Source organism: Pogona vitticeps, chromosome 5, assembly GCF_051106095.1.
Source record: "Pogona vitticeps strain Pit_001003342236 chromosome 5, PviZW2.1, whole genome shotgun sequence".
NCBI lineage: Eukaryota > Metazoa > Chordata > Lepidosauria > Squamata > Agamidae > Pogona > Pogona vitticeps.
In genome coordinates, this window is record NC_135787.1 from 120,550,345 (window position 1) to 120,572,322 (window position 21,978).

Below are 21,978 nucleotides of genomic sequence, written 5' to 3' on the forward strand. Positions count from 1 at the left end.
TATTACTTTCATCACAAGGTATCTAGATGTGTATTCCCAGTCATTTCTGTGAATGTGATGTTCATGCCCCAGTCCTGAGAAACTATAAAGTGCATGGAATGCAACATGGCAGCTCTTAAGTTAGAGCTAGAGTTTTTCCATTAGTAGCCAGCACCACAAATAATAGTTTAGAGATGATAGAGAAGCTCTCTTCAGGTATTTGCTTAAATGTATGAATAATGCTGTATTTGTTGTAAAGATGCAGGAAAGCTCTGCCTGCCACATCCCCTTCCAAAAATGTCAATTTAGACCTGTGCACACTGAAAGCAGAAGTTTGAAGATGGGGCAATAAGCATGTTCGGATTAACATGCATGGAGAGCTCCTGTGATTAGAAGCCCTGTCCTACTGGCCAGATGCACTTACATTATGCACTAACATTATACACTCAACAGAAAAGGAAGAACTACACAAAATTAACTTCAACAACTACACGGGCAAGAGTATGGTCCAAAATCTACACAAAACACAAAATCTGCACAAAACAAAGTGTTTTAATATATTTCCATGATCACTGCAGCTTGTTATAAGGCTGTCCTGTTTCTTTTGTTATAGTAGCAAATACTGTATTTTTCCGTTTATAACACACCTCCATTTATAAGACCCTCCCAATTTTCTAACCCCAAAATTAAGAAAACTTAGCTTTGAGAATTCAGCCTCTGAGCTCAGAACATTTTGTCTCTGTTGAATCTTGAGCCTACAGGCTCCACCTCCAAGGAGGTAGGTGTCTTCCAATTTGTTTGTTCAGGATCAGCTGACATCAGTTCAATAAGGCTTGTGATTGGAGGAAGCTAAGTCTCCTGACTGTAGGAAACTAAGCCTCGTGGCTGAAGGAAGCCTGTTTATAGAGGCTCGGTATGGGCCGTTTTGTTTTTTCCGCAGCTATCTCAGCTTACTTCAGTGTAAAAGACATCCCTCAATTTTTAGGGTAATGATTTTAGGAGAAAGTAGCATCTTATAGAAGGAAAAATACGGTAATAGGCTTTGTTTTGTTTCTTTGGATTTTGCCTGTTAGGCAAATAATATTTATTCAATAACAGCTTCATCTCATAATGTCACATATCAAAATAAAAATCCTTTTAACTGATTTTTACATGGGGTTCAGTAGTTACTAAATAGGCAAAATATGTCAGCCAGCCATCCTGCTAGTTGTCTATGCATTCTAAAAATCTCTGTGGTATGAAGGGATATTTGGTCATGCTATCAAATCTTTCAGAAGCTGATGTCTTTGTGTTATTAATTTATATAATCAGCAGAATTAAGAAATTGTCCTTTCCTTGGGTAGTAGCCTTTTGGGTTATAGGCAGCAGATTGAATGTCTGAATGCTGCCTTCTGCCCAAAATAATTTCTTGCATGAAGAAGTCTAGTACATCAGCACTCTCACACAGTCATCTACCTGTGGTCTGTAGCAGGACCACCAAGAAAGACTTATATATCTAAAATATTTGCAAGCCACCTCCTCTGCACAAGGATTCTAAAGGGGGTAAAACAAATCTAAAACAGATGAAACAATAATAGTTAGCAAATTTAGTTCTGTACCAACCATGGCAGAAGCAATCACAAAACTGCATTAAAAGCAAAGGAAACAAGTCTCACTCTTCGAAGAAAATAATGAGGAATTGTTTTTGTCACTCACTTCTGCTGATTGTACAAAATGGCTTCAGTGAAGAAGAAAACACTGGTCTTATGTTAGGGGGATAATTTCTCCCAACTCTTCCCTCTATCTGCAGCTCCTCCCTCCCAAAATATTACATGCCACTCCCAAAGGTCACAATCCCTTCAGGAACCATTTTGGAAGGGAAGAAAGCAAGAAGCTGCAATAGTAAAAGAGAGTCAGAAAATACCCATGACATGAATGTGAACTATGTTCTCTCTATAGAATTAAAGTATAGTTCCAATATATTTTTAAAATACAAGATCATCTGATACCTTAACAGATCAGATCAGATTTTAAAAATTCGGTCCCTTCCTTCCTTCCTTCCTTCCTTCCTTCCTTCCTTCCTTCCTTCCTTCCTTCCTTCCTTCCTTCCTTCCTTCCTTCCTTCCTTCCTTCCTATTACTATGCCATTTTAGCCGCTTCAATATCTTTGTGTTTGCTCTGGCTATACATAGCTTCAGATGTCCCTTCATATCCAATCCATTTAAGAAAAAAAGCAAATGAATTCCTAAAGCTATAATATTGGTTTCTGTATTAATATGTGTTCCAGAATGTACAGATGTAAGATATTCCTTATTACTTAAAGCCATGAATGTGTATTCCGATTGCATTGATAAATTGCAAAATGTTGTTACATTCAAGTAATGAATGATGTTTATGATGTTTCCATCATTTCAGGAGAAACTGAATGAAGTGATGGAATGAAACATTTGCTGCTTTGGAGCCTTTAAATCACACTCAGTGACAAAGAAATCACAGTTTAGTAACTTCTTTGAAAACATGGTGTTTGATCAACTTGTAAGATGAGAGCTCGGTGGAAATAATTTGCACAGTGGGATCAATGATCCCAACGAACTCAGTGGCAAAACTCCCATCAATGCTACTATAGTTTTACTGTATGTTAAACAACTTGCCATGCACCAGCAGAACTTAACGAAGTTACTTTTCTGAACTACAACTTTATACTTTAGTCCTGTTGGCTGGTCGGTTGTGGAATCTATAATCCAAAATATATATTTTTAGAAGTTTTTCTCACCACATAGCCACAGATGACAAATTATGTGCACATATGTGCATGAAATTCTATGCAGTAAGTGAGTGGACAGGTGCAAGATGGCTAGGATTCTCTAACTCTCTTCCACCAATTTATTTTATTTCTGTACTGGTCACAGAGGAAGGACAGTCCATCTCTCCCTTCTGTTCCTCCCTTCTGTTCCTGCCTCCTCTTCCAGAATGCTTGACGGGAGACAGTCAGAAGCAAGAAGACCACACCTTCCTGAAATTAGCCAAACAATAGTATCCTGAATTTCTGTGTTGGTTGAAAAAAAAGGGATGTCCCATTCTCCATGGCCAGCAATGAAACACAGGGGACCAAAAATGCAATCCCACCTAAGAAAGATGGCCAAGGACCCACTGATACTATGCTGAATCCAAGCCTTTCACAGCCTACAATGTTGGAAATGACATAGAATTATCCTCATCTTGCTCTAACTTTGTGCTAGCACAATGACAGTGTCTCTAGGCTGGAGGAAATTTGGATCTAGCATGATTCAACTCCTCCCCTGTTACACTCCTTCTCTGTCTGTGTTTTTGGCTCTTCAGCTGACAAGCTTTAGTCAAAAGAGCAGTTTTGCTGGCAGATCCCTTTGCTGGCACATTTCTGAGATCTGCTTGGGCAAGACATTTCTGCTGGAAAACAAAAGCTGCTGCTTATTTCAAAGTCCCTGCAGCCAACGCATCTCTGAGTGAGGATTGCACTGTTGGTCTGTTTGCAGGAGACTCCTTTTGATCATTAAAACAAAACAAAACAAAACAAAACAAAAACACATAGGCTAATGCATGTGGGGATGTTCATTTACAGGGCTAATTTAAAACTGCTGGATTGTATGCCTAGTTGTTACTGCAGTATAGCTACAGAAATAGTTTGAAGGAAACAAGGAGAAAGAAGAATGAAAGGAAGGAAGAAAATAGAGCAAGCCAACTGCTATCCTTCCTATTGTACCGAAATGCATTTTAGAATAGAGCGATTTGCATAAATTGGAAGTCTTTGAGGCCATCCATACAAAAGCATTATTCCCAAAATTCAGCTTTAAAACGTTTATTCATGTGCCTGAAATGCTTAATTGTCTAGGCAGCTGCTGTCTGTTGCTCACGTTTCATGGAGGGCTGAGCTAATTACTCAGGTAAGCTGCATGTATTTTGCTTCACATTTGGATTTTTCTATTCCTCTTGCGAAGAGCTTCATTAATTGACAGTGGACCCTGCAAGACAAAGAAATCCCACAAGTCTTTAACTATGTTAATTATGAACTACTGGTCATCAAAGCAGCAAGCCCAACCTCCTGCTTGAAACCCTGGAGAGCAAGGGTGGGAGTCTGGTGCTCCTCCAGGTGTTGCAAGACTACAGCTTCCATCAGCTCCACTCAGCATGGCCAATGCTAAGGAACGCTGGGAGTTGTAGTCCAGCAGCATCCAGGGAGGGGCCATAAATTGCCGGTCCCACTTCCAGTCTGTATTGGCAGTGCTGGGTTAGGTGACCCAAGAGCTGCCGCACTGTGTACCCTTTTAGAGACTTTCCACAGAGGGTGCCTATGCCAAATATCAGTGCTGTGGAAGGGCTTCAGCCAGTTTTGAACCCACCCCTCCCTTGGCCATTGATCACAGTACTAATGACTGAGTGGTGCTCCTCAATCATTTTGATACAGTGGTGCCTCGCATAACGATTTTAATTGGTTCAAAAAAAAAAAGTTATGTGAAACATCGTTATGCGAAACACCATTTTCCATAGGAATGCATTGGAAACCGGTTAATCCGTTCCAATAGGTACGGTTAATCCGTTCCAATAGGTACGGATTCCCGTCCTTAAGTGAAAAAACCCATAGGAAACATCGTTAAACGATACAATGTTTCCTCCATTGGAATGTATTGAAGCTGACTCAATACATTTCAATGGCTTTGCGAAGTCAATTTTTGCAAAATTAAGTGTGTCATAAAAGGGTCAAAATGGTTTTAAATGCTTGGATTAGCTTCTGCACCCTCTAAAACGGATGCAAAAGTTAATTTGGCTTTGATCTGACTTTTCGTTAATTTATGGTGAATTTTTCCCCCCAACTTTTGACAGCTGTCAAAATCTGACAGCTCCATTATTTCCTATGGGGGAAGAAAAAATTCACAAAAAATTAACGAAGACTCAGCAACTGTTCTAAATGCTTGGGTTCATTAGAGGACCCCCTAAGTCGTGTGCAAACGTGATTTGGCTTTGATCTGAACTTTCGTTAATTTATGGTGAATTGTTTTCTCCCCCATAGGAAAGCATGGAGCTGTCAGATTTTGACAGGTCCATTGGTTCCTATGGGCCGAAAAAAAAATTCACCATAAATTAACAAAAAGTCAGATCAAAGCCAAATCAGGTTTGCACATGACTTAGGGGGTCCTCTAACGAATCCAAGCATTTAGAACCATTTTTGACCCTTCTAAGACACTTTTTAAATTGAAAAAAGAAACATCGTTAGGTGAAGTAGGGGACCTAAAATCGCATTTGTTATGCGAAGCATGGTCCCAAACTTCGCTAAGCGAAAATCGCCCATAGGAAACATCGTTATACGGTGCATATTATTTTCTAAAAAAACACATCGTTATGCGAATTCATCGCTGAACAAGGCAATCGTTAAGCGAGGCACCACTGTATATGTAAGTCTATCAGCTAGAAAGGAGAAGCTCACTTGACTTCAATGGCTGAACTATCCAGAGTTTCTCCATCACAGTTCCAGGTGCTATTGGGAAGGACACAGCAACAGGCCGGGTGATCCCGGCAGAACTGCCCAAAGTGTTTTTTCCTCATATGCTTGGTATCATGGTCACCATCTTCGAAATTCTTGGATGTGAACTGAAACTTCTTGATCCGATAAACCTCCACAAAGCTGAAGTCAAACTGCAGAGAAATGACAAGGGGTGATTTCCTTGCATTTATTTCCTGAAAAATCAGGCCAATACTCCCCAGTGAGCTTCATGGAAGAAAGACATCTCCTGCCAAGTTAAGAAGACTAATAGGTCAGCTCATTACCATTCTTATTGCTGTTTCCCCAAAGGCTTTTAGAATGATCATGAATTTCCAGAATGTGTCCTACTTAAAATTCAGTAAGGCATGGTAAACTTCCATTTCTTGCTAATGCAACAGATGTATCTTCATCAATTCTTAACTAAACTGTATGGGCTGAGTTCATAAATAAGATACTATGCTAACTGAGTGAAAGTTACACATTATTCTTCTCTTTTCTGTGGTGACACTTCAAAGCTGGAAAGCTATTTGTTTCTACTAGTGCTTTCACTTTTTTTCCTACTTTCCATTATTGCTTATACTAAGCTTTATTTCCTCTACAGCCACGGCTATCACCGCCATTACTATTAGCAACAGCAGCTGAATGTCCCTCTACTTTGATATTGGATTTATTATTTACTGATTTAATATATCTATATACCACCCTTCATTAATAAAATTCCACAACAGTATACAAATTCGCTAAACCACAATTAAATGAAAGTACAAATGTGTGAATAAAAACAACAACAAAAAAGTCATCAAGATATAAGTATTAAAACCACCAAGTTAAACAGATGTCATTATAGCAGGTAGCAAAAGGTGTATGCTGTGTCGGTGGAAGGGGAGGCTATTCCAGAAGGACACACCATAACAGAAAAGCTATTTTCCCAGATTATTGCCTAAGGTGCTTGTGCAGTTGATGAGACAACCAGGAGCAGACGAGGATGATGGAGGGATGAAATGTCAAATATGCCTGCCTAGTACAGGAGGAGAGGCAAGGCTGTTTTTCAGAGCTTGGCACAAATCTGCTCTTCACCTAAATCATGCCGATCGGAGATGGCGAATGGATGGTCTCCAGATACTTTTGGACTCCAATTTCCACAATGTGCCTTCCCTCCCATTCTGTGGGAGAAGAACTGGCAGCGACACAGAATCTGAAGACCAGTGTGTTCTGACCAAGTACACAGCTCAGCCAAGAAACAGAGAGGTGGACAAACAGGTGGGCAGACAAGCTGGTCAGCAGAAACAGGTGCTCAGTCAGTACCTGAGCAATCAGCCTGAAGAGTCCGGCTGGTTGGGAACTTCAGTGAACCACAAAGAATCTTGACACCAGGGCTGTTCCTTCTCTGGCACTAGCCATTCCTTAAATTTTTTCTTCCCATTTGAAGTGCCAGTTTAATTGCAGAACGGATGCCCACCCATCTCTCCCAATCCAAGTCACGACTGATTCAAAATTCAGGTAAAACCACTATCAGAAGGAAGCTTGAATCAACACGTGTGAGAGATTTTTATGTTTACCTGACAAGGACATAGATTTTAAAAGGTGAAGAAACCCTATTGGGGGGGGGGGGGGTGATCCAGAAAGCTCTTCCCCAGCATTAAACTGGACTGGGTTTTGGCTTCCCTTCTCCTCTTGAAAATATCATGGCTTTACAAAGCAAATACACACCTGATCATCCTGGTTAGTATGCCTTACAAGGTACCTCAGAAAATTCAAGCGGGAACATTTGCGAACCAGAATGAGATCTGCAGAGCCATCTGCCAAGTGAGCAGCTGGTGAAAGGCCTTTTGGACTCCGTGGACAAGCACAACTGATGTTTGCTGCATTGATGGCTAGAAACTTCCCTCTAATAACCTTCCACTCTCCTTCTTCGTCCCCTTGAAACATAAACAGGCGTACTTATGAAGATGGAAAAGCAAAGCCACTATTTCTAATGACAGGCACTTTTTCAACAAGTTTGGAGGCACTGCTGATGCTGTTATGCACACAGTCAGCAACAATGCATTCTATAATATGCTGGGTCATTAAGAACAGGTGAAAACTACAAACATTTAATGTTTTCACCTATAACCTGTCTATACGGTTGTTGTGGAATTTTGTTATTTACAGCAGAGCATGACAAAGGGGAACTGTCTGTCACTTCAGGTCATAAGGAGGAAAGGTTTGTCTGTTAAATGACATTAAACCTTATCTTTTTTTGGGGGGGGGGGGAGAAAATACTAGAGCAGTGGTTCTTAACCTTTGTTACTCAGAGGCTTTTGAACTGCAACTCCCAGAAACCCCAGTCAGCACAGCAGGTGGTGAAGGCTTCTGGGAGTTGCAGTCCAAAACTCCTGAGTAACCCAAGGTTAAGAACCACTGTACTAGAGTATTGCTTACAGTATAATCCCATGCACATCTATTCAAGAGGAAACTTCACTGAGTTCAGTAGGACTTACTTTCAGGTAACTGCTGATTCATTTTTGGGCAGAATTCAAAGGGTTCTGACTTCTGAAGTTCTAAGTAACTTGGGCCCAGGCTATCTCAAGCTCTGCATCTTCCTTTATGAGCCTGCTTAAATCTTAAGATCATCAGGAGAGGCCTTCCTTTCGGTCCCGCCACCTTCACAAGTGTGTTTGGTGGGGACATGGCAGAGGTCCTTGTCTGTTGCTGCTTTCAGACTTTGGAACTCCCTCTGACAGGAGGCTAGACTGGCCTCATCTTTCCTGTCCTTTTGCAAGCAGGCAAAATATCTTTCTCTTCAGGCAAACCTTCCCTGAGTGAATAGTTGCCATGTGGCGGGATCATGCTGTGTGGTGTTGCTTTTATTCCAGAAATACAAGTGTGGAGTTCATATCTTGTGCTGTGCTATCTGGATGGGTGCTGGTGGTGTTACAACAGTTTACTGCTGCAAATCATCCTCAGGGATTGGGTCAAGGTGAAGGTCTGGACATGAAGCACAAGGCTGAGTTGGGACTGCATAGCCACACAGAAAATCTCCCACTCCCCCATCTCTGTCTTCAACAGCTATTTAGTTAAGTGCTTGATCCCACTGGCTAGCATGTGCTGTGTTCCAGCTAGATGTCAGACTGCTGCTTACTGGCTTTGGGCTGGCTTCTTCTAAAAGCAAAAAAAGCAAAGCGTACTGCTTATATACCGCCCCATAGCACTTCAAGCACTCTCTGGGTGGTTTACAAGTTAATTATGCAGGCTACACATTGCCCCCCCCCCCCAGCGAGCTGGGTACTCATTTTACTCGCCTCAGAAGGATAGAAGGCTGAGTCAACCTTGAGCCGGCTACCTGGGATTGAACCCCGGGTCGTGAGCACAGTTTTGGCTGCAGTACAGCGGTTTAACCACTGTGCCACGAGGCTCTTCTAGATAGGTTTATATATGATACAGAGTTTACATTAAAGAATTATGTATGTACCTCCAGTATCAAAATTCAATCCTTTGTTTTAGATCTAGACAGTGGAATGGGTCTAGAAATGGTGGTTTTTACACTTTTGACTTGTTTTGCTGCTTTTATATTGATACACAATGGCTGAAATTCAGCAGTATGTTGCAACTAGAGTAGGCCCATAGAATCAATCGGGATTTGGTGATTCAACTCTTCTCTAAGTTCCACCGATACAATGGGCCCTTCATATTTGTGACTTACTAGTGGATTTCCACCAGTATATTGCAACCTACCCAGAAGAGTTTTATAATGGAATGTAACTAGCCAGAACCCCAACCCTGTCTCCCACATGGCCTGTTCTTCTATCTTTAAGAGAATATTGAGATGCAGAAATCAGGAGCCTTTTAATAAGGGAGATAACCATTATCATCTGGTTCACTCTATCCCATGGAGATCCAGCCGTTCTCTGTGGACCACCATTCTGTAATGGTGGAACAACAGTACGAAAGTTTGGAGAACTTCTCAGTATGTTTGCAACCACACTTTCAATGAAGGCACTGGACTGGATCCATACTATACTTCAGTTTCATGATGGAAATCAATGGAACAGGTAAATTATGACTTACGTCTTATTAATTTTAATGGGAATTAAATTCAGCTAACTTGGAGCACAATCTAGTGAATATTTACTCAGAAAGCCCCACTAAACTCAATGCAGTGTGCTTGCAGGTAAAACATGAAATTGCAGCCAGCATATCCAACCCACTGTCAAACTGAACGTGGCATAATGACCTCTAAGTTTGAAAACGAGCAAAGGAAATTGCTGGCAAATGAAAGTAGACTCTACTGGGAATCATAATCATTTATAGTGAATGATCATTAAAAACAGTAAATAGAAAAGTACATTTTTACAAGAAGCCTGGCTGGGCAGAAAACCAGTTGAATTTCCCCTTGGCTTCAATACTAATTCAGCTTCTACTCATCCAAATTTGTAATCTGTCTCTGTATTTGTCATCAACAGAACAAATGCTTCAGAGGCCAAATGAAAAAATCTAACTATCCAGGATGGGACTTTCACAGAGTCTTAATCTACCTTTAATCTCTGTTCCATACTTCCGATGCTCTTTCTCCAGCTGTTGTTTACTTTGCTTGCAAATGCGGCACCTGAAGGACAAGAGTTAACATGAATTCTTCTTGCCAGCGAAAGCAGAACTAATTGAATAGTACATTAACATTGTTATACTGCTTCTCAATGCTGTATGTCTGCTGCAAATAACATTTTAGATTTAATTTAAATGAGCTGGGAGTCTTATGCCCCAGACTTCAAGGGATTCTATTCTGAACAACTCTGAGTTTTGAGGCTATATTTTTGTAATATTTGAGATGTTTGGCTTTCCTCTAAACCAGCTGATTTCCAACCTTTCTCTTTGTTCTGAGTTGCAACCTATTTTTTAAAAATCCAAGAAGTGTCTTTAAGACATCAGCGGCTATTATGGATGGCCACTTCTATTTATCCAGGGCTCTGCAGGTTAAACCAAGCTTCATACTCACATGACCATCTGCACAGAATGAGATGGCACTAGAAATGAGGGAGAGGAGAGTGAAGGAAGTCCATAATCTTAAGCATGTGGGACCCTAAAGGGACACAGAAGGGTGAACACCAGGGAGCTCTTCCATATCCTATAGCAGAAGTCCAGCCTCAACTTTGCATGAATGCCCAGGTGGGGCTCAGATGAAATCTGACTTCAACCTCCCATTGTTTCTAGGACCTGGCAGTAAAGGACACTGATGAAGATGGAGCCAGAGCTTGGAGAAATTCCTCTTTGTAGTACACCTGCCATAATAATCTAGTCAGTATGCCAGTCATACAATGGCCATGCTGCCCAGGGGATTCTACAGTTTGTAATTCTCTGTTATCTTTTCTGAGTTCTGCCTGGGGTTGATCATTTGGTTGAAAATGGAGGCAGGTAAACCTCAGGGAAGAACCTGATTGCCAGCAGACACCACAGGGCTGAAGAGTTTCCCTCTTTCTCTCCAGGATAGTCAACTCTGAAGAGGATTTTCATACAAATAACTGGCAGACACACTGAAACAATCTGGAAACCCAAAGCACTTGTATTTTCCAAAATAAAGTGCTTTAGAGCATTAAAATTTGCTTTCCTTAACATTCAGAGGGATTGGGTATGGAAGGAAGCTGCTTCTGGGTTTCCCTCTGTCAGGGATGATAGACAAGGCTGCTATCAGGCAAGTCTTTTTCTGGGAAGGCATTTCTCCAGGTATCAAATTACAGGAGGAAAATTTATTTCCAGAAATTGCTCTCTCTCTCTCTCTCTCTCTCTCTCTCTCTCTCTCTCTCTCTCTGTGTGTGTGTGTGTGTGTGTGTGTGTGTGTGTATATAAGTGAGAGAGTGGGGGTTGGCGTGGGAGCTTCCTCTCATCACTGGGTTTCTTTGAGTGGGTAATCTGGATCTAGTGACTCTGCAGGAATCTGTTCTCTACTGTGGTAGCACCATGCCTGTGCTATGCAGGGTTTTGTAGGGCTGCTAAGAAGATTTTCCTGTTAACATGAGAAACAGCCTTGTACCAAATTGGACCATTGGTCTGTTTAGCTCCTATTATCCATACCAAAAAGAGGAATTTTATCTTTTGTCCTGCTGACAAACACATTCATTGTAAAAAAAATATATTCTGGAGGCTGAATACTGACAGCAGTGAGAGCTGCAGCCACCACTGAACAGGGCTGTCCTTTCCGCCCTCTTTCTTTCTATTTGCTACATCCTTTTTTAAATTTCTTCCTCTTTGAACAGTGGAAACAAGCAGAAACTATTTAAGTTGCTGGACACCTAAACTGCTTGCTTGCAGAGAACTTTTGAAATGTAGACATAAGGTTGCAGGTAACCCAAGCTGGTCTATAGAGTTTTCAGCAGGGCTCTTCCCCAGCTTTGCTTTGATATGCCAGAGACAGAATCTGGCACCTTTTTCATGCAAATGAGGTTACCTACCATAGAAAGATTAGTTTATTAAACTACAAGTCACAAAATCCCCCAGCTGCATAGAGCCAAATTGACTGAAAAAACAAAATCATGCCAAATTGCATTTAGCCTACCCAGTTCTGCAGTATTTTTTATCTCTCGGAGATCCCACAGTGTGTGCTGCTGGTAAAAGGGATACCGTTCCCTCATAATAATGATGAGAGAGAAAAGTCTTGAAACCTTGGAGAGGGAGAAAATTATTAAGGAATTACTGATACTTTCAAATCCATACAAAAGTCCTCTTTTTATTCTTTCTGACAATAATCCTGAAGTATTGCAAAGAAAATCCCACTTGCTTCTTATGTTTTTATTCCTTGGTTGTTATCCCATCTCCCTTCCTCTCTTCTCTCACTCCAAGAAAAGTGCACCTGCTGTGTTCTTTCAGTGCTAGCTAAGTGTAACCGTAAGCCCATGGCAACCACATTCTCTGTGATGGTTTTGTCACTTCAGGTGTTCAGAAGACTCCTTCCTTTACTGGTGCTTTCTTGCTACGCTATGCCCCCACCCAGCCCAGCTGCAATGGAAGCCATTTTCACATGCGACCATCCCCATTTCACTCCATAAGTATGCAAGGGAGTATGTAGTCATATTCCCATCATACTTTTTCTCATGTGGAAAAAGATGACTTTGAAGAGAGGAGGTTACTACTTGGGTAGAGAGATTCTCTGTCAGGCAAGCATGGCTTATTCAAGTGGAGCGCATTCATGCTCCTCTTCCGACTCACTTCGTTTCATGAGAGGGAAGTGAGAACAGGAGAGTGGCAGGCTTGCTTGCTTGTAAACGGCAAAGCTAGCTTGTGTTTTGGGACAAATTCAGTGAACAAAGCCTTTCTAGCATACAAATGACATGGCAGAAAGAGCTTCATGGTGACTTTTCCTCATGGTATGGTGAATACCATGAGAGGAGCTTCGTGCACCTGAAGGCACAGGCATTATATCAGGTGAGAGAAAGGAGTAATGCGATGAACAGTGCTGGACACTAAAGGGAAGAGGTGAGAACTCCTGTCAGGAAACAGAATCACAACAAGACAAGACACATAAGACACAGGCTGGCAATCTGGCAAACCCCTCTGGATTAGAAGTGGTCGAGCTGTGTAAGTCTAAGAGCCATTTTTCCAGACTCAGTACCCTCTGAGATCCACATGAAAACCCTCAAAATGAAAATGAAGATGATGGGAAGGCATGGAACTTTGGTTAGAATAAAGCACCCATGCCTCACCTTGTCTAGAAGAGAATAATGCCCTCTAGAGAGGGGAGCTGCATGTGTTCCACCCCTGTCATAGATGTTGCTGGATGACAACTGCCATCATCCCACTCCATGGGCAATGTTAATAAGGACTGATGAGAACTGCAGTCCAATTACATCTGAAAGGCTACAAATGACCTCCTCCCCGTGAAAGAGAACTGATACTGTAATTTGGAGCCATTGCTTCTGTGATGCCTTATGATTCCTACATTCTACTCAGTTGTAGTTTTGCAAGAAACAAGAAAGGCTTGGTTGTTACATGGCTGAGTTAAACAACTTGCTCTTTGGAAGACAAAAGCAGTTATGAGTACTGTATTTGCCGGTATACAAGACGACTGGTTGTATAAGACGACCCCCCTATCATTTCCACTCAAAATATAGAGTGGACGGCTCTGCTGCGGTGCCGGTGGCGGCTACCCGGGGCTATGTCTGGGCCCGCCTTGGAAGTTCATGGCTGGCGACGAGGAGGGCAAGAAGGAGGGGAAGGGCCAGGCGGGCGGCGTCAGCAGAGGAAAAGGAGGGGAAGGGGAAGCAGTTCTCCAGGGGCAGGTGGGCGGGCAGCTGGCTCAGCGGCGAAGAGGAGGGGAAGTGGCTGGGTGGGCAGCAGCAGCGGAGGAGGAGGAGGAGAAACAGTTATCTGGTGGCAGGCGAGCAAGTGGGCAGATGACTCAGCGGCGCGGGGCGGCAGGCAGCCCGACGGCGAGCTCTGGCCACTCAGGCATGGCCATCTCTGCTTCCCTCCCTCCATCAGGACCGACTGCCTGCCTGCCTTCCTCCCCGGCCGGCGCGGCCCCGCGTCACTCACTCAACGGCGGTGGTGGCAGCTCCTTCCTGGCCCAACTGAAGTGCACCCGGCATATAAGACAACCCCCCCCCATTTGGAGGCATGTTTTGGGGCCAAAAAAGTCATCTTATACGACAGCAAATATGGTATCTTAACTGCAAATCTTCAGTTGTTCATTTAGAACACCACAGTAGAAGTTGATGATGATTATTCTCCTCATTTTCCTGCTCTAATATTTACGTGTAACACTGAATTAGACAATATTCACTTCTACATCAGAATGTTTCAATGGTCTTTCAAAAGGCAACATTTTGCCTATACTTACTACAACGTTACAAAAAGAGTGGTTACACCTGTAACTATGGTTCTTCTAGTGGTCCTCTGTGAATCCACACAACTGGGTTTAATTGTGCTTGTGCTGGATCTTCGGAATATTCTAGAACTTGAAAAAGAAACATTAGTAGTATGTTGCCTTCACCACGCATGCTCCGCCTGCCCGTGTACCTCAGTTCCAGAGTCCACTGTCATCAGAGCTCTAATGCTAAGACCAAGAGTGACGGACAGTGGGGAGGTCGGGCGGGATGTGTGGATTCACAGAGGACCACTAGAATAACCATAGTCACAGATAAGTAACCACTCTTTCTTCTATGTGGCCTCTGTGAATCCACACAACTGGGTGATTAGCAAGCTCACTTACCGGAAGGTGGGCCGTCATTCCAAAACAGATGTAAGCACAGCTGTCCTGAAAGCAGCTTCCTTCTTAGCCCTGAGGTCCAACTGATAATGAGACACAAAGGTGGACAGGGTGGACCATGTGGCTGCTTTGCAGGTATCAGAAATGTCAACACCACACATCAGGGCCATTGAAGTCACCACATAGCTGGTAGAATGTGCCTTCAAAGCCTCAGGTGGGGTTTTACCCGACAATTCATAGGGCAAAATAATCATAGACACAATCCATCTTGAGATAGTCTGTGAAGTTGCAGGACAGCCTTTGTGAGAGCCATGGAAGCAAACAAACGGGGAGAGGTGCAAAAGTCTTTAGTCCTGGACGTATAAAAGGCCAAAGCACAGCGAACATCTAACAAGTGGAGCATGTGCTCAACATCCGAAGAGGGTTTAGGAAACAATGTGGATAGTTAATGGCTGATTAATGTGAAAATATGAGACAACCTTAGGGAGAAAGGAGATATCCAGGTATAAAATTACTTTGTCCGGGAAGAAATGAAAATAAGGTGAATCAGCTCGAAGCGCAGACATATCCCAGATATCATTAAGGGTAATAAAAATTTAATCTGGACAGAAATAGAAATGGAGGGTAAGGTAGAAAGAGTGGAAAGTATATTTAAAGAAAAAAATGGAGAAGAGATTAAAAAGATTACTAATCATTTCCTTAAAAATAAGTTAGAAAATTGGAAAAAGTTTAGAGGTTTACTGAGTCCACCGATTTCCCCTTTATCTCAGGTGGTGAAGTTAAGGAATTTTCCTGAAAACTTAAAAATTAGTGAATATATTAAAATGTAAAGAGATAAATAGGTTAAAAGATTGGATGGAAAAGATGGAAGATAAAGAAAATATTTAAAAGGTATTAGGAGGAGAGGGGATCTCATGGTTAAATAAGATCCAATTAGAAAGGTGGACAAGCGAATGGAATAGTAAAGAAGGGAAAAGTGGAAAAATGACAAAATTTGAAGAGATTATAGAAAAAAGATTGAAATCAGAGGAAAAGACAGAAAGAAAAGGACTTGTAAGCCAAATACACAAACTATTAACAAGCTGAACAGGCTACACAAGGATTAAGAATGCAATGGCAATGTGATTTAGATAAAGAAGTAATAGGTGAAGAATGGGATAAAATATGGGATCAAAGAATTATGAAGAACATGTGAAAGAAAATTGCTATAAAGTTATATGGAGGTGGTATTTAACGCTGGTAAAAATGAACATAATAGATAAAAGTGTATCATCATTATGTTGGAGGTGTAAAAAAGAGAAGGGGGACATATATACATATGTGGTGGTTATGTGAATTAAGAAAGCAAGAATGGAATCAAATTTTTAAAGAAATAAGTGAAATAATAGGACTAAATATTCAAATGTCACCATTAACTGCATTATTGAATTTGGTCAATAAGGATCAATTACTGAAAGAAAATAAGGATTTAATAGTAATAATGATTATGGCTGCAAGACTGATATTTGCAAGAAACTGGAGAAATGATAATCAATTTAGCCTAGAGGAATGGTATAGAGAATTATGGGACATGGCAATTACTAACAAACTGACATATGATATGAAAATAAGAAGAGGCCAAGCAAAAAATAATGATTTTAAGAAAACATGGAATGTATTTTTGGAATATGTATTTCGGAGAGGGAAGGGGTATACACCGAAGGAAGAAACTATGCATTTTTGGAGGGAAAATGGATTGAATGAAGTTTAATGCTGGTCCTGAAGGTGAAGGTGGCACTGTGTGATATGTAATTGTATTTTATTGTGTTTTCTGTTTATTTTTTCTGTGTAGTAGTAGAATTTTTAAAAAAATAAAATAAAAAGGACCTGATTGTTTGAGAATACAACCTTTTGATGTTTACCCGTTGGTGCGAGAGACGGAATAGGAGCATTGACAGAAGAATGGATTTTCTTTGATGTCGATGTCGAGGGTGCTAGAGATTTTCTATACTGGGATTGGTGTCTAAAAACTTCAGTGTCGGGCCTTTGGTGTCATAGTCTGGTCAATGTCGAGGTGGAGATGGCAATGGGATGAAGAAGAACTATATATATATACAGTATATTTAATTCTCTGTTTGTCCTGACTGTCAACCTCATAATATTTCTCTGTGTCGAAGTCATCTCGATATCGACGTCAACCAGCCTTGCACTGGACTTCAACATAAACGGGTTCATCAGGAGATGCTCGATGCCGGGAGCCTCTCAAGATCACAACCACTTCCCGATGTGAACACTGTCTCCTTTTAGCAGTCTTCTTTCTAGGAGACGTGTGCCCTCTACAATCCTCTGAGTCCAAACGCCGTATGATAATCGCCCGCCCAATGTTAACAGGACTAGAATGGGCAGAAGCCTGGCTGGAAGTGATCTCAGCCTGCAAACAGCTTGGACTCGGGAGCAGCTCAGTAGCGAGCGAAGAGTCTGTGCAGATAGTGGATGAGCGGGAGTCCCGATGTCTGAGACAGACTTGGTATCATGCACATCCCTGGAGGATTCCTCCAAAATAGGTGAAGGTAGTGACTCTGAGATTGGTGGTAAATCACGATGCCGATCCTTAGAAGAGGTCTTTACTTTCTTGTTTGTTCTTACTTTTCAGGCTGACTGCAGATGAATGCTTTGTCGAGGTCAGAGTCGATGACTTTTCTGAAACTGATCCAGACCCCTTCTTAGATGACATTGTAGGACTTTCGCTATCAAGGCCGTGGCCGCTGCTGCCGCCGAAGGATCAGGACGAGGGGCGGACTGTTGAGCAGCACCTGATTCCATTTCCAATTTGGCGGGAGAAAGAGACTTGCTCCCGAGGTAAGCTTTAAGCCTCTGTTCACGAGATTTTAGCGCAGGCTTGGAAAGGTTTTTACAATGTGGGCAGGAACGGGGCTGGTGACCCTCCCCTAGGCAAAATAAACAGTGATCGTGCCCGTCGATGAAGGGGATCTTGGCAGCACAGGACACGCAACACTTGAACAGACCCGCGGAGGCCATAAAAGGCCAGTCCCACGGCTGGAATAAATCGGTAAGTACTCACTGCAAGAGAATTGTATAAGCCAGTCTAAGTCAATCCGAAAATCATGAAGTAATAACAAGAACTCCATAATGTTAAGCGAAAGAAGCTGATAAACAAATCCAGTCATGGGGGGGGGGGGGAATCAGTCCAAAAGAAGGGGAGGAAATCCAAAACAGTCCAAATACAATCAAGAGCAACATACAAGATAAACGAAGTAAGGTATTCTGGTCATACATGAGGGAGACAATCTGTTAGAATCAGTAAGATATGAGCTCTAGCAAGAAGGTTCCAATTGCGATGGCAGCAGAAAGGAACTGAGATTTGGGCGGGTGGAGCATGCATGGTAAGGACAACGTACTACAGTACTAATGTTTCTTTTTCAAGCTTTAGAATATTCTGAGGATCCAGCGCAAGTGCAGTTAAACCCAGATGTGTGGCTTCACAGAGGCCAAGTAGAAGAATTAGAATATCAATAAACATTTTTAAGCACTTGGTTTGCAACAGGTTTATACTAGCCATCTCCAACTAGGGATCTTCCAGATGTGCCCAAGTTATCAGGGAATGTTATCTTGGGGAATACTAGGATTACACAAAAGAATGGATGGAATAAACCTTAAAGAAGTTTACCTGAGTAGTCATATCTGACTGGGCCCATCCAGCGTTTCGCTTCACTGTCTTTTAATACATCTCCATAAAAACCATACCCCAATAGCGATACACAGTACTTTAGAAATATATTATTGCGATGTACTGAAGAGACATCCAGAGGTTGAGTATCTCCTGTTGACAAGAGACATGTCAGATGACAGGAAGGCTGCATTATTTTGCCTACAAATTCAGCATTCATTTGCGAAACAAAGTCCTATACAGCAAACCCTCTCTTTGCTGCTTGTAAAGACAAGGGGAAAGTTTTTAAATCTTTCTATACTGACCTATTAGAGTATAACATCCCTGATGTAGGTGTTAGTTTCAAAAAGAAGCTAGATGTCTTTCAGTATGGTCTGTGATTGACTGAATGACTTATCCTATAATTTATTCCTGGGTTGGGGTGGAGGTGGCCTCTGCTGCTATATCAGGCTAACAGTTTTCAGATCCAGAGCGGGCAAAACTTACTTTTGAAGCCACAACATCTAGAAACTTCCAGCCTATATGATCAGCGGCCATGCTGGACAGAGAATTCTAGAAGCTGTAGTCCAAAGATTAAGACTTCCAGGCTCTGATTATGCCCTATATGGACTCAGTCCAGGAGACGACAGGAAAGAACACCAACAGAAAACATACAAATGGGAGACATGACCACAGCATTCCTGGAAACAATACCAGTGCCTACCAAGCAGAGATAATGACAGGCATCTCACATATGGAAGTAACTGATGACTTTACAAACATGACAACTCCCTCCATCACCCACCCTTGAATCGCCCCACACTGAACATGTGAAAGGATACCAGACTGCCCAGAATCTTCAGTCCTAATGGTACATTTCAATCCTAATGGACCATTCCCTACACAGAGAGATAAATACTGCCTTATGTTCCCCACAGGCACAATTTTGGAGCTCATCAAACAAAAGAAGGTATCTGGAATTCCTTCATGAGCTCCTTATTTGGATGGTAGGGAAAGGGGCATAAGTAATGTGTTCAAATTTACCATAAAGTATGGTCTGAAAGCAGTCTTTGAGCAAAATGATTTTTCTTCACAGTTTTCCATCAACCAAGTTTCTCCTCCGGAGGGCTAACTGTATACAGCATGGGGTCAGAGAGATAAAGTACAGTATCTCACACCCTGACACCTTAATTAAAGTCTTCCTTTTGTGGGGTTCTTACACTGGTGGTAGTGTGTACTATGACTGAGTCCTGTGTGAAGGTTTGAAAAGTTACTGTTCTGGATGATGACTCCTAGGATCCCCCAGTCAACATACTGTAGTAGTAATGCTGCTGGTTTTTCCAGTAGCGATGTATGGAAATGAGAGCTGGACCACAAAGAAGGCTGACCGTCGAAGAATTGACACTTTTGAATTGTGGTGCTGGAGGAGACTCTTGAGAGTCCCCTGGACTGCAAAGAGAACAAACCTATCTATTTTGAAAGAAATCAACCCTGAGTGCTCACTGGAAGGACAGATCCTGAAGCTGAGGCTCCAATACTTTGTCCATCTCATGAGAAGAGAAGACTCCCTGGAAAAGACCCTGATGTTGGGAAAGTGTGAAGGCAAGAGGAGAAGGGAATGACAGAGGACGAGACGGTTGGACAGTGTCACCGAAATGACCAACATGAATTTGATCCAACTCCGGGAGGCAGTGGAAGACAGAAGGGTCTGGCGTGCTCTGGTCCATGGGGTCACGAAGAGTTGGACACAACTAAACAACTAAACAACAACAACAACAACAACAAATGCTGCTGGAAGCCCTGGAAGTTGTATTTCAGAAAAGTAACTTTTCCAAGCCCTACACTGTCTTATAACATATCTTATGTTCCACAGTAAACTAATGGATCCAGCAATTGTTGATGTTTTAAACCTTTTAAATCTCCCCTCCCCCCCCATCAAATCTACAGCAGTAAAATTTTTTGCTCCTTATGTGAGGCTGAGATAAAACATAATTAAAAGATGTGTGGTGGTCAGTTCAAGGGATATAGAATACCCGTGACAGCTGATGTCTAATAGGGTTCAGGTGTGTGTGGAGTTTATTAGAAAGGAACCAACACCATCTAACTTGTGACTGAACTATCTACTTGAGCACTCGAGGCATGCTTTATATATCTCCCTCTCCCTGTGTTCAATAAAAGTAGTGTTAGAGATTAGATGAGTGCTGCCACATTTGCCCCAAACAGCAATTCCAGCCTGTAGGATATGGTGTACCACTAAAATTCCACCTGGGCAACGTGGAATATCCCTCTGGCACATTTGTCACGTCAATAGCACCTCTCAAATTCCACCTGGGCAACAGGGATTTCGTTAAATCCAATACGGCCACCATCCCACCAGATTGCATAATGCCTTACAGTTCAGTTGGCATGAATATAGTATTGAGCCTTTTAAGGTCAGCCACTCTGGTATAAGTTGCAGTAAACCACAGCCATCTATACCTCCTGGATAAAAATTCCATTAAATACACTTCTTGAAAATCTGAGTGTTAATGAACCCAATAGCAAGATGACAAATTCAGAGCTGGATACCTACCGACAATGATATGTAATGCTGATGTTACTGGATCATTGATACCAACTGTTGCATAGCATATGCAGTCTGTTGAACCTGGAAAAGGAATAAGTTTTTCTCCATCATTTGACAACAATACAGGAAGTTAATCATTTAAAATCTACTTTAAACCTCTTTTCTTATTCTTTTTTTGTTATGTGCCATCAAGTCACTTTTGACCTATGACAACCCTAAGAAAGGTACTATTATTCAAAGCCTTGGTTCAGGGCCTGAAAGCTCAAGGCCTATTATATCTGAAAAGAGTTACAATGTTCACAGCAACCATGGTATACTATTTGGGTAGCAACACTTGCTTCTGTTTTGCTTTTATCCATTTCACTTCCTTTGAGTCTGCTCTAACATGGCCAAGTCAAGTGGAACAGGAGTGGGATACTTTTCTTCTGGTTATGGCTGCATTCCCAGTTGGAGACCAATGTTGAGGGCTGATGTTGGTGGTAGACAGGGTCAAAGCCAGGACTGGGAAGGGCCAGAGACTGAATGTCTCTTTCTGCCACTGCACTTTATCTATTTCCTTCCTCCCCAGTGAGCTACCAGAGGCTTGGGAGATCATTCTGGCCAGAGGCCTGAAATGATGGCGGATATAAAGCTTCTCAAAGTTGTCTGAGGCTGTTCATTTCTGGTTTAGAAGAATGACCTCTGAATATCCCTTGGCTGGTACAATTTGTTAGCTTGTGCTCTCAATTTGCAGAGCAGCATTGTTTGATTTTTGTGAATTAACCAGAGGCTGGGAAATGGAACCCTTCTATTCTAACTTTGTATGCAACTACCTGTTTGGTTACTCATAGTAACAAAGAATTGCTTCAGGTGATCAAAGAGGAAAACATAAAAATGTTTTTTTACCTTTTCTCTTTAAAGCCTGAATAAGTATTACTATGGCTTAGGCAATCCTTTTTTTTTTTTTTTCATCTAGTAACTTTGCTAAGTTTATCTCAATAGTGGCTACATTTCATCTCAGTCCTGTAATTCTAAATTATTTACAATGGTTTTCCAGACATTTATAAGATAATGAGACTTAATGCATCCTAGATTTTGTTATGAAATTTCACTTTTAATAAAATTAAAATAAAAGTATG

At 41.8% G+C, this 21,978-nt stretch overlaps 1 protein-coding gene across 3 annotated transcripts in view; it reads right to left on the reverse strand.

The window, feature by feature from the left end:
- Positions 1–513: 513 nt before the first annotated feature.
- Positions 514–21,978, reverse strand: part of CERK (ceramide kinase) — a 62,720-nt gene continuing 41,255 nt past the window's right edge. For all 3 annotated transcript variants that reach the window (XM_078394392.1, XM_020796995.3, XM_020796994.3), the window contains 7 exons: positions 20,867–20,941; positions 18,316–18,468; positions 12,000–12,105; positions 9,988–10,058; positions 7,184–7,392; positions 5,417–5,625; positions 514–3,956 (listed from right to left, as the gene is read on the reverse strand). In XM_078394392.1, the coding sequence (XP_078250518.1) occupies positions 3,875–3,956; positions 5,417–5,625; positions 7,184–7,392; positions 9,988–10,058; positions 12,000–12,105; positions 18,316–18,468; positions 20,867–20,941 (905 nt within the window). In that variant the 3' untranslated portion in view covers positions 514–3,874. The remainder of the gene's footprint in view (positions 3,957–5,416; positions 5,626–7,183; positions 7,393–9,987; positions 10,059–11,999; positions 12,106–18,315; positions 18,469–20,866; positions 20,942–21,978) is intronic.